General features: G+C 42.3%; 2 protein-coding genes, 1 long non-coding RNA gene and 1 other non-coding gene across 5 annotated transcripts; all 4 read right to left on the bottom strand.

Annotated features, from left to right (window-relative positions):
* LOC115743068 lies at positions 1-2,081 on the bottom strand. Its single transcript, XR_004015638.2, has 2 exons — positions 1,899-2,081; positions 1-502 (listed from the first exon to the last, which is right to left on the bottom strand). It is a non-coding gene; the product is annotated as an uncharacterized LOC115743068 (long non-coding RNA).
* Positions 2,082-3,968: 1,887 nt separating this feature from the next.
* Positions 3,969-6,607, bottom strand: LOC115743065 (pentatricopeptide repeat-containing protein At5g46580, chloroplastic). Its single transcript, XM_030677659.2, has one exon. It carries the CDS (start codon positions 6,282-6,284, stop codon positions 4,137-4,139), a length of 2,148 nt encoding a protein of 715 aa, XP_030533519.1. The 5' UTR covers positions 6,285-6,607; the 3' UTR covers positions 3,969-4,136.
* Positions 6,472-6,600, bottom strand: LOC115743241. Its single transcript, XR_004015660.1, has one exon. It is a non-coding gene; the product is annotated as a U6atac minor spliceosomal RNA (small nuclear RNA).
* Positions 6,608-7,567: 960 nt separating the features above from the next.
* LOC115743066 (protein ABCI7, chloroplastic) lies at positions 7,568-11,043 on the bottom strand. Of its 2 annotated transcripts, none has more exons than XM_030677661.2 (3): positions 9,993-11,042; positions 8,924-9,183; positions 7,568-8,103 (listed from the first exon to the last, which is right to left on the bottom strand). In XM_030677661.2, exons 1-3 carry the CDS (start codon positions 10,884-10,886, stop codon positions 7,800-7,802), a joined length of 1,458 nt encoding a protein of 485 aa, XP_030533521.1. In that variant the 5' UTR covers positions 10,887-11,042; the 3' UTR covers positions 7,568-7,799. The 2 variants fall into 2 exon arrangements, with proteins under 2 accessions (XP_030533521.1, XP_048131744.1); XM_048275787.1 differs by lacking the exon at positions 7,568-8,103 and adding an exon at positions 8,138-8,562 and having other exon boundaries at positions 9,993-11,043.
* Positions 11,044-11,536: the final 493 nt, after the last annotated feature.

Raw genomic sequence — 11,536 nt, 5'->3', positions numbered from 1 at the left:
TAATAGACAAAAGGCAAGGATATAATAAAGCTCAAAACGATTTCTTTCTGTGTGCTTTCTCAAACTGATCCATAGATCACATTTGTACATGGAGTTCGAGAGTGCAGATATTTTCAGTCGAATCTGACCATTCCACAAAAGAAGAAAACTGCATTGAAAGACATTCTAGTTGTTCTACATCACAACAAGCTTGTCACTCAGTCAAAATAGTCTTTCCAAAGAAATTGCAACCCCCTTAACCCTCAAGGATCCATAGCAACAGGTGAAGCTTTAGGTGGCGGTAAATCGGAGATGGACATGAGCTCGGATCTGTACTTCTCAACGTCGTCATCATTAGTCATTGCATCACCATTTTCATTTTTAAAGCTTTGTGGTTGAACATTCGTGTTGCCAGCTGTATCCGGTTCTAAATAAGAGATTGCAATAAGCAACTCCCGAGTCAATTCATCAGCAGCCTCCTTGCACGGTGACGATTTGTTATCCATATACTATGAATTTTTCCCTGCAATATAAGAAACAATCCCGTCCCTTTAAAATCAGCTGCACAGGTAACTTAACAGCACAAAGCAAAATAAAAATTCTGAAGCCTTTCATGGCCTTAAATGCATTAGCTAGCTACAATCAGGCATAAACCTTTCCTCCACGTTTTATGAGCATAAATCAAATTACATTATATCCTTCTTGTTTTCTTTTTTGTGGGAGTTGTAAAGATCCATAGGTTGTAACCTCCAATGCTACTGCTCGAGACAAGCACTATGGTAAGGAATTAAACAAATCCACTATACTACAAAGGTTCTTTCCGGCATCTTGTTGAATCCAGTCGAAGGATTAAAACAATACCACAGAAGTACTTCGTTCTCAATGACTCTATAAAAAGACTTATCATACTCAGCAGTTGGCAATCTAAGATGAAAGAAGAGCCGCTTTGTCTCTAGAATGTGATGTAATTTTCGAAATGAGGTCATGGCTCTTCACCCAACATCACTAAATCCAGAGGTATACATTCATAAGAGTTCCAAAAAGATCCCCCAATTTGGTTAGCTGTTTCAGTTAGAAATGTTTACCCAACATCACTAAATCCACAGGATCCCCCAATTTGGTTAGCTGTTTCAATTAGAAATGTCCACCCAACATCACTAAATCCACAGGTATACATTCGTAAGAGTTCCAAAGAGATCCCCCAATTCGGTGAACAGTTTCAATTAGAAATGTCCAGTACATAGAGAATAGCAATCTCTCGCTTCACTTCGATCTCCCCTCTTCATTCAAGATCCGCAACACCTCCCAACTAAAACTGTATATAGGTTACTCCAAAGTGAAATCGAGCTTGAACTCCATGGACAAATCGTCAAAAGGAGCAGGCAGATGTTCAGCTTTCCCCTCTTAATGGAAAATCAAACTCTTACTACCTCGACTTAAATTCGAGCATCCGCTCACAATAAGAAACAAGATCGAAACAAATGAAAGATTTCAGATAACTCATCGCCCCAAATCCGACTACACCTAGAAAAGCTTAACTGAACACTAGATAGAAAATCAAGAAAAGAACTTGCAGTTATGGCAGAAAAAACCCAAAGAAGAAAAAAAAAACCCTAGATTTCAAAATTGGGATGAAGATTAAAAAAAAAAAAACCAAATTGAGCCAACCGAACATCCAACGGGTGAAAACCGTAGCTTCGGATCATCCGAAGAACAAAAAATGATGAAGGTTAGGAACCAGAAAGCTGTTCTTATCCACTTCCACCTTATTTTCTCTGCTATTTTCCCGGACAAATAACAGAAACGAGATCGACGCGGATCAGCGAACAGATAGCCAAAGAAATAGATAACCAGGAGACAAGACGCGAATTTAAACTGGAACTATGGCAAGACATGAAATTATTTGAGAAGGGTCGTACCTTGAGCTTTTGGAGAGTACGATGGCGATTTTTGGTCCGCGAGGCCAGAATTTGTCGGATTGTCGGTCCGCGAGGCCATAATTTATAGGGAAACTCCAGTTTTGATCTTTCCTTTTTTGAATTTTTCAAGTTTTCCCCGGGACTTCTTCGAAATTGCATATGCTCGCCCAAAAAGAAACGGTATTTACAGATTGGCACCTGCCGATTTTGATATTGGACTGTAATTAATGTCGAATCGAGTTGACTGGACTGGAGTTATCATTCGAGCTCCAGCTCTGGTCGGAAAACTAGGCTAAAGTTGTAAACTTTGATGACAAGACGCGATTATTTCGGCATCAAGCTCCTCGAGTGTAAGTGTTTTTCGAGCTCGACTATGATAAACACCTCAAGTAACCAAACTATCGATCGGGTAATATGCGAGCAGAACTTGAATAGCTAACGAGTAATTTAACTCGCTTCCAAATTCATCCTCTGATTAAAAACCTTCCGAACGCCCATTTTACGCTTCCGAAAAGTATATGAGGACTAAATTAAACTGCAAAAGGACTAGATTGTCTGCATTTGTTCTGAATTGATAAATTAGAATGCTAGTAGGATAGGATCAACTTTGTGATGGGGAAAAATTATCGAAAAAGTTTTGAATCTATTACCATTGGGCCAATTCAGTCCTAAACCTCTTTTTTTTTTTGCACTAATTGATCCTAAACATTTTGCATGTGTGCCAATTCAATCAATTAGACAAATTTTGATCAAAAATCACCGACATGGATGTCGATTGTCCCAAGTGGGCATACGGCGCGGCCGGCGTGCATGTGGATAATCTGTAATAATATTTTCAATGGGTTTAGGACTGAATTGGCACAAATACAAAAAAGGTTTAAAACTGAATTAGTATAATTGTAATAGGGTTATGACTTTTTTTTTTTTTTTTTTTGGGGTAATTCTCATCTTTGTGGCGTATGTTGTCATTTTAGATGCGATTTGAGGATGGAATTGACTTTGAATACGTCGTCCATCCGGGGGATGGAAAGTGCCTCCGTTCTTGATGGTTGTTGAATGTTGAGTAGGTGAAAGATGTTAATCGTGAGATAACCCAGCAAATGGGCATCCGCCGATATGAGTCAGACTGACAGCAATGCGAGGTGAGGCTTCCATTCATTCTCACCAACCATCTCTCTTTCGCTGATAAGCATTTGAGAGCCAATTAGAAAGATATTAATGGAGTTAAGAGTTGATACTCGGGGTCGGGTGTGTGGGGCGAATTCGCAACGACATCCTCATCTAGACCCGCTCGATATGAATCCGAAATTCGAGTGTGCTTGACGGGAATTCGTTACAAGTTCTGTGATTTTTACACAGTTCGGCGAAACAAAAAGAACAGTCGATTTCATAGTATTTGACTTCGACTGATTCCTTAGCTCCCGGGGGTGCAGCTTGACCGTCTTTATCGCGATTTCTTACCGGCTTCTCATGACCTTTTTCTTCAGTAACTTCTTTTTCGCATACTGGCATTGGTCTTCAAACGCTCTCTCTCCTGATAGGCAGCATCGGTTTCTCGCCTTGCAAAGAACTACACTACAACGTAATGCGGGGTTTGCGATTACCAGTCGATTGTCCGGTCGAAAATTCCTGCTGCTAATGGTACCAATCTTTGCTTCCTTACTGATAAAGTATGAGAAGCATTAAGCAGTGACTCGAGAAACACCAGGTGAACAGCAGAGAAAGTCTAGACACTAGATGGATTCATTCGCGCAGAGTCAAAAAAACAAAAGAAGAAGAAGGAAGAAAATGACGGGAGCAAATGAAAAGACGACTCAAAGAGAAGGAACTGAAAACTTGTATTGATTATTTCCGGTGCAGAAATAAGACAGACAGAGAGTGATGAAGCAGATAACCAGGCAAGTTAAAATGAGCTCCAAAAGCCTAAACTACTGCTAGTGATCAACAAATCCTTTTCTCATTGTTCGAACACTAATGCGCTGCTTTCTCTTTCTTGAATAATTTTTCGGATCCATGAGAGAATCAAATAATAGCATTCAGCAAGGCATAGAAATTATTTGTTGACACGACGATCTTTATAACTTTTCCTGATAAGATGTAGGCAAGGATTGCAAGTCTAAATTGGACAAAAAGCAGAGGAATTGCTCATATATGAAATACTTAAGCATCATGTTGCAAGAACTAAGTATTGATAATTATCAGCATTTCATGTTTGTGAGTCTAAGACCTACATATACTTTATGCTGCAATGGCCGATGGGTTCTGGGATTGCAACCAAAACACCAAATCCTCCCGAGTCGCTACAAAGCAACCGGCTTTCTCTTCACACTGCCTAAAAGGTGCAGCGAGTTCGTTCACATGAGAGGCAAAAGCATTGGCTAATCCCTGAGAGAACTTATGTGTTCCGCTACCTGTTTGAGCGAAAAATAACTCCGGCAATGCCTCATCGCGTTTCACAATTCTGGACAAAGCTTTCATCCACTCCTCAAGTGCAGTTTGAGCAGCCCCAACAGAGAGCGACCTAACATCTAAACTCCATTCATCAGCAGTTTTGTTATGTAGGTTTGGGTACAAGCCATATAGAGTTCCCAAATAGAGAAGCTCGTGGGCTTTCTCGTGCAGATTTCTGTTTCTGCAAATATCAATCAAGCAATTACAGAAGGGTCTTCTGGCCTCGACTGCTGTTTCGCTGATAACACCCCTAAACTCTTCTTTCAATGTTTCAAAATCAGTGCTTTCTCCTTCTAGGATCTTAACAAGGGCCGCCAACTTGGGATTGGCTTTTTGCAAACACGGAAGGACCTTTTCAATGTCCTTGTTATCTTTGCACAGTGATACAACAGAGAGCAAACATCCGCAAAGCCTATCATCTGGTTCGACCCCTCTTTCGAGTGCCGAAATGAATACTCTAACTAAATCATCAATTCTCCTAGCCTTGCCTAAGCACTGAATCAGACAAGTGCAACCCATCACATTTAGTTGAACCCCTAATGTGGATAATTCCTCAAACAACCCCATCGCCTTCTCTACGTTTCCATCGCTACCATATATGTTAAGCATTGCAGTGTAGCTCCAGCTATCCGGCCTACAATTGTCCGTTTGCTTCATATCATCAAATAATCTCTCCGCTTCTTCTACAAGGCCTATGTCCGCACACATATTCAACAATGTGTTGTATAAAATGAAGTCAGTGGGCCACCCGTTTGACCTCATCCGCTCCCATAACTCTAGTGCATCTCTTGCCCATCTAGCCTTCCCATAAATCTTTACGAGTGCAGTTAAGGTCTTCTCATTTGGCGTTAAACCCGATTCAACCATTTCTTCAAACAGGTTCCGAGCCAACCCAGGTTTCCCAGCCTTGCCCATTGCCTCCAACAACGTATTGTACACAACCAAATTCGGTTGCACTCCAAGAGACCTCATTTCTTGCAGCACATACCTAATACCATCATAGTCGCCGGCTTCACCAAACATCTTACCCAACACAGAGAAAGTAATGGAGTCGGGTTTCCACCCGGTAGCCCTCCCTCTCTCATACAAACTCAGCACCTCCTCAACTTTGCCCAACTTGGCATAAACATCTAAAACAGCCGAGTAAGTGACCTCGTCCGGCATCAACCCGGTCTTATACATCCGCTCAAACCACTCCACGGCTTTATCGAACTTAAAGCACCTCTTGGCACAAGTGATAATGGTCGAGTAAGTAATGTTGTCAAGCTCAATTTCATCCCTTATCATCTCATTTGTTAGGTCCTCAATGAGCTCAAACTGCCTACCGAATCTCAAAGACTTCATTGTGACATTATAGAACATAGTCTCCATGGGAAACAAATTCTGGGCCTTGAGCCAATTCAAGAAAAGATGGGCCTTTTGCCACGGTCTCAAGCTATTCAAAATCAAGAGCGCGTCGTCCCTAGTAGGTGGATTAGGCACCTCACGAAGAGCAGCCAAGAATTCGGTTTCGGAGCACTCACAGTCATTGAGCTTCTCCGCGAACGCCCTCAGCTCCTTAATCTGGGGATTGCGCGAGTAGTAAGAGCGCTTCTGCCTCTGCGGGTTCAGCACGGAGCGCCTGGGTCTCGCCGGGTTGACCCAGGTGGACTTCGGCTTCAATTTCAAGACGTGGGCGTTCTTGGCCGGGGAGAGAGTGGTCGTGGACAGAGGCCTGAGCTGCTCGGACAAGGACGGGTTCTTCCGGTCGAGCTCCGATAGATCTTGAGGAGGTTTCGGAGGGGACTTGGAGGAGGAAGAGTCACAGGAGACGGCGAATCTTCTGGTCGGACGTTGGCCGAACGACGGAGGGAAAAGATTCGATCTTTTCAGGTCTGGCTGGTGTGAGATTGTGTAATGGAGGTCTAGAGCTGTAGAGAGAGTAGCAGCAGCCATTAGAGAGGGAGAGACACTCCTGGAAACGGGAAAATATCAGATGGAGGATGATGGTGAAGACCCTTTCCGAGGCCTTATCTGAAGAGGTTGAAATCCATGGTCCTTAAAAGGACAATGGATTAAAACGAACTGCAGCAGACAGAATAATTATCGTCCGACCAAAAAGTAAAAGAATAATTATAGGAAAAAAAAAATTGGGTTATAGATCCACCGAGGTGGGTAGCCTTAACCGGATGTGTGGTAACAGGTAAAGCCCGAAGGCTTGTTCCCGTCCCTGTCAGGGGAGATGCCAACCATCTCTCCTTTCTACGAACACGGCCCAGACACATGAAAGAGTTCCTTATCAAGTGACATTCAGTGTTGTGTCATTCTATGTGGGACTCTTTGCGTTTTTCTTTCTGCTGCGATGCAATTTCTCACTTCCTTTCCATCCAGTGGTTCCAAAAGATTGCGGCACCCAAGTACGGCGAAGGCCCACGCCGGCGCCGGTGGTAGGCGCCGACTGCGCCATCTCTTGGCTGTTTGCTAAATTATAAAGGTAAATAAATGTCGATCATAATTTAGGAAAGTCGGTATTTGAAAGAAAAAATGAAATTGATGAATGAGTCAAATGAGATTTGGTAACCTAAAACTCGTTAGTCACCTAATTAGAGAAAAGCCGATGATCTACTCAAATTAAGGTCGGGAAATTTCTGAGAAAACGTTGATAAAAAATTTAGGAATTCACTAATAAATGCAAATAAAAGATTGCGAATGATAAGAAAAGATGATGACTTAAAAAAAAATCAAATGAATATCGAGTAGTAATTCGAGTGAGGGGGTGGTAACCAAATATTAGGCAGTAATTCAATATGGAAAAGTTGGTAAGTGGCGCTAATTTAGGCTAATCAACGTAAATAAAAATTAGCAAATGTAAGGGGATTGCTAATTAAAGCCAAAAAAAAAAAATTAGTAACTACGTTGAGAAGTCCACAAATAAAAAAAAAATTAACAAATTTATGTTGGTAAGTAGCTTATAATTCGACAAAAGTTGATCAATCACTCCAGTTTAGGCGGATATTTTCATATAAGAGTTACTAAATTCGAAATTTTGATAAATTATGCAAACAAAAGTTCGTAAGTTAGTGTAGAAATGGCTAATCTGCATACTGTAAGATGAAAAAAATGACAATTTCATAGAAGTGATGGTAAATTGCTTGAAAAAAAAGTCACCGATCATTCTTTTATCAACAGTATTCTTGCATTTACCAACATTTACTGAAATTTACCAGCATGATCCGTACTTTAGCCATGGAACGGGACAAGAGAGCTTTATTAACTGCTTTCAATAATCAGTACAAGAGGTGAAACACAAGAACACAAAATCTACACTTGTATTTCTGCCAATCTGCTCAGATATTTGCAATACAAATTGGATCGATGGTGGAAAGGAAGGCCCAAGGAGTATCAAAAGAACCGAAAAGGAGACAAAGGCAAGAGATATAGTCCTGAAAACTCCTCTTAGCGACAGTCTCTTCACTGTGGATCCAGCAACTCTCTGATTTGGTTCTCGACTTTCTTCTGGACGGAGGCATCGGGCAGCTGCGATACCACCTCGGCTCCGAAAGAGAAAACCAGAGCCTTTCTAGCTGTCTTCAGGTCGATGCCGCGTGCTTGAAAGTAGAACAGCTGGCTTTCTTCTAAGTCGCTTATTGCAGCTCCGTGGGAGCACTTGACATCGTCGGCTATGATTTGGAGGTTGGGTTTCACATTCACAGTCGCTCGGGGTTCGAGTAGCAGGCTTCTCGTCAGTTGTCCCGCATCTGTTTGCTGTGCGTATCTGCAAAATGACGAGATCAAGATCACTCCATATGTGATCACCGCGAGCAAATATATTAACGACAACTAGATGAAACCATTTTTGGCTACAACAGCAACTTAAAATGACTATCTGCTGAAGATGTTAATAAGTTGCATGAAATCCAAGACAAATACTAACCTATAACATTGACATGAGCAGAAAATGGGAAGAGACCAACAATTGCATGTATCTCAGAGCCAAGATAAGCTTCTAGTTCTCAAAGTCCTTGAATAAGTAACGACAGCAAAAAGAGGAGTCATCCTAATTGCACACGTGCTAAGACAACTAAAGGAAGAGACATGGAAAAATGAAATACCGGTCAGGAAGTGGAGGAAACAGAAAGAAGAGATCCCACAAAACCAAGTAAGATGGGATCAAGGGACAGAGGGAACTTCGCGATGAAATAATTAGAATGTCTGTGACATTCAGCGCAAATCCCTAAAAGGAACAACAAGAAAAACTAATTACCGTACTAATGTCCCTACTTGAAAATTAAAGTCATCCAATGGAACATTTTGATAGAAAACGACACTTGTACATTTCAAACTTGCTCTCATATTATAATAAAAGGAAATTGCCATCTCTCTGTGTGTGTCGCTGTTACCCCAATATTTTACAACTGACTGAACAATATAGCAGACGTACTCTGAGGATGGGGACCGCAATGAAAACTACTAGATCTCTCGTATGAGAGAATTACACGTCCTCTCTCATGGCCTACCAGCAAGATAAGCATGTACATGTACTGCAATAATGGATACCAAATACATACAAGAGCAATCTAATTAGTAAAAGTTACCTGTTAACCTTAACGTTTCCATCGAATACTGCCTGCCCTTGTGAGTTTGCTACAATGCACTTATGAAGCTGACGGGAGCTACCACGTGGATAATCCAAGACTAGTCTACTATGTAAATCTTGAGTCTGTTCATTGAAGGCCAAGTGTAAAGTGGATAGCTCTGTCACTGTGTCAGGCCCCAGTTGCTGAACATGGAGATTATGCCTGCTCAACTTCCCGCCACTACTAACCTCCACGAGTTGATAACTACTTTCTGCGTCCTGGAAGTTGCATTGTTCCATCAGAAGGTAACAAATATTCTAGCCACAGCTGAATATAATCTAAAAAGAAGAGTGGAAGCATCCAAGAGACATTCAAGGTATCCTCTGCCAATTCTGGCATGAAGTAGACACACATGGCCTTTTCTCCCTTTCTTCCTAATAGATGGAATTACACTACACCTTAATAGTTGGAGCTTAGGGAGGAAATGATATTCAAGAGAATATGGTGAGGAAATATATCCTTCCGGATGAAGGACATATCTGAGAAAGGCTTCATTGTTATTGCAAGTTTCCTCAGTTAAACAGCCCAATAGGAAGTGATTTGCCAAGAAAAGAGGAGAAAAAACACCAAGTAACAAATGACATATAAGACTACAGAATGATGGAGTCCATCAGATTAATGACATGAAAAGTGACATGTCAATTAACAGAACTCAGATGCACACCAAGGAGGCCGAGCAAAACTGTGGATTGAGTTAGCAGATACATGAACAAATGCACACAGAAAAGAGGGCACCCTATTCCTGTGGGAACATATTTTCGAAAGTGCAATCGCAAGCAAGTTCTCATGGACAAATGCAGTGCCATAATTAAAAGCCGGAGATCATAGATTGTCTGCACCTAGATCAGATATTCCTGTATTTTACAACTGAGGATGAAAAAGCATCAATTGTAGAAGCATACCTCCATGTTTAAATTTGTGACATTTCCAACATTAATGTTAAGCTTCAAGGAGCTCAGCTATCTAAACCAACATTCTAAGAAAAAGAAAAAAAAGTGACTCATAACAAAAAGTTTGGAAGAGTTACCTGCCGAACTGAAGTCCACTTGATATGAGCAGCACATGGAGATTGATTTTGCACATAAGAATGTCTAACTTTTCCACCTTCTCCAACCACTACCTCTAAAACTGGGTTAGCCCAATAACATCTATTCGGATCACCACCCATAAACTCCTCAACTATATCAACTTCCCCTCCTTTCTCCACCACCACAAACACCCTCGGATTCGAAACCGGCAATTTATTCGACCCTACATCACTAGCCTCAACAGAATAATACCTCAAATGCACCGCGTTTTCAACCCGGCAACCAGCGGGCACGTAAACAACTGCCAAATCAGGCGCCCCGACACCATTTATGGACCAAAACAAGTCTCCCCAATCGAAACCACACACAAACTCACCAACCCGCTTGACTAGACTCTCTGAGGTCGCATTCGACAAGCTGCCCACATAAACCCCGTCGGGCAAACCACTCATATTGGAGCTGGAATCCACAATGTGCCCATCAACGATGGCGAGGTGGAGCAACTGGGTATCTTCGGGAGAGGCCAGTGGAGCTTCCAAACTTTGTGGAGGAGGGCGAGAAACAGGGCAGATTTTGGAGTTCTTGATGAAAGAAGTGTCGGTGAAGCGAAAGGGCTCGTCTTTGCGAGAAGGCCACGGAGTCGACAACAGGGTTTCTGAGGAAACGTCCCTGATCTTCTCTAAAGGCGAGAGCTTCGAAGAAGAAGGAGAGGGGAGAGAGTCTTCGAGAGCTTCTGCGAGTTCAAGAACGAAGGGGTCGGAGAAACCCAGTTGAGGAGGGGTGAGCGAAGATTGGACGGAGATTCTTGTTCTGAGCTTGGTCTTCGGTTTGTTGTTGAAGAAAGAAGGCTTCGGTGCGGTGTGGATGTGGCGAGGGAAGGCCAAAGCAGCCATTTTTGAGCCGGCGTTGTTGTGGGTGCCTCCTCAGTGAAGAAACGATGACGAACCGGCGATGGTCTACGCCAATTGACGAATGGCTCTTCTGAATTTCTTTCTTACCGCCACCAACAACGGTGGAAAGAAAATAAGAAACTGGCTACGAGAGGCAACAGAGAGATTACGGCGGGTCACTGAGTCGTGGTGAGGAGAATCGGTCGGCAATCGCCATGGCTATCTTAGAGTCAACACGGGTGAGTCACTGAGACATGGCATTGGTTAATGGGCTTGGGCTCGTTTGGGGAAGCTGGGTTTACTGCTTATTCATGGAGAGATCTTGGTCCAAGTTGATTGGGCTGAGCTGTGGCCTGGTATTCCTTCTTCGGTTGCTTTTCTCTTCTAAAAGAAATTGCTATTGGAATCCTACATGCTATATTCCTAACTTCCTTCTTGGTTGTGCAATTTATTGTTCTAGTTATCTTTGTCCATATTTTCATTTTCTCTAAGAGTAACACAAGGTTCTCCAGAGCTGGTAAATTGAGGGCATTATTGATTAGGGGTGTGAAACCGGACGGGTTCTACTTGAGAATTGGACAAGATCACCCGAAAAACAGATCGGGGAACCGGTTTTAGATTTTTCAAACCAGTTAGAACAAGTTCGGTTCCCT

The sequence above is a fragment of the Rhodamnia argentea genome, chromosome 3 (genome assembly GCF_020921035.1).
Source record: "Rhodamnia argentea isolate NSW1041297 chromosome 3, ASM2092103v1, whole genome shotgun sequence".
Lineage (NCBI taxonomy): Eukaryota > Viridiplantae > Streptophyta > Magnoliopsida > Myrtales > Myrtaceae > Rhodamnia > Rhodamnia argentea.
The sequence above is the reverse complement of the archived record's forward strand: the minus strand, read 5'-3'. Positions and strand labels throughout refer to the sequence as shown.

Excerpts from the sequence above, each read along its gene's own strand:
- LOC115743066 (XM_030677661.2), bottom strand. The coding sequence starts at position 10,886 with ATGGCTGCTTTGGCCTTCCCTCGCCACATCCACACCGCACCGAAGCCT. Across the intron at positions 9,184-9,992 it reads AGTGGACTTCAGTTCGGCAG|GACGCAGAAAGTAGTTATCA; the intron begins GTAACTCTTCCA and ends TGCAACTTCCAG. Across the intron at positions 8,104-8,923 it reads GGAAACGTTAAGGTTAACAG|ATACGCACAGCAAACAGATG; the intron begins GTAACTTTTACT and ends GTCATTTTGCAG.
- LOC115743065 (XM_030677659.2), bottom strand. The coding sequence starts at position 6,284 with ATGGCTGCTGCTACTCTCTCTACAGCTCTAGACCTCCATTACACAATC.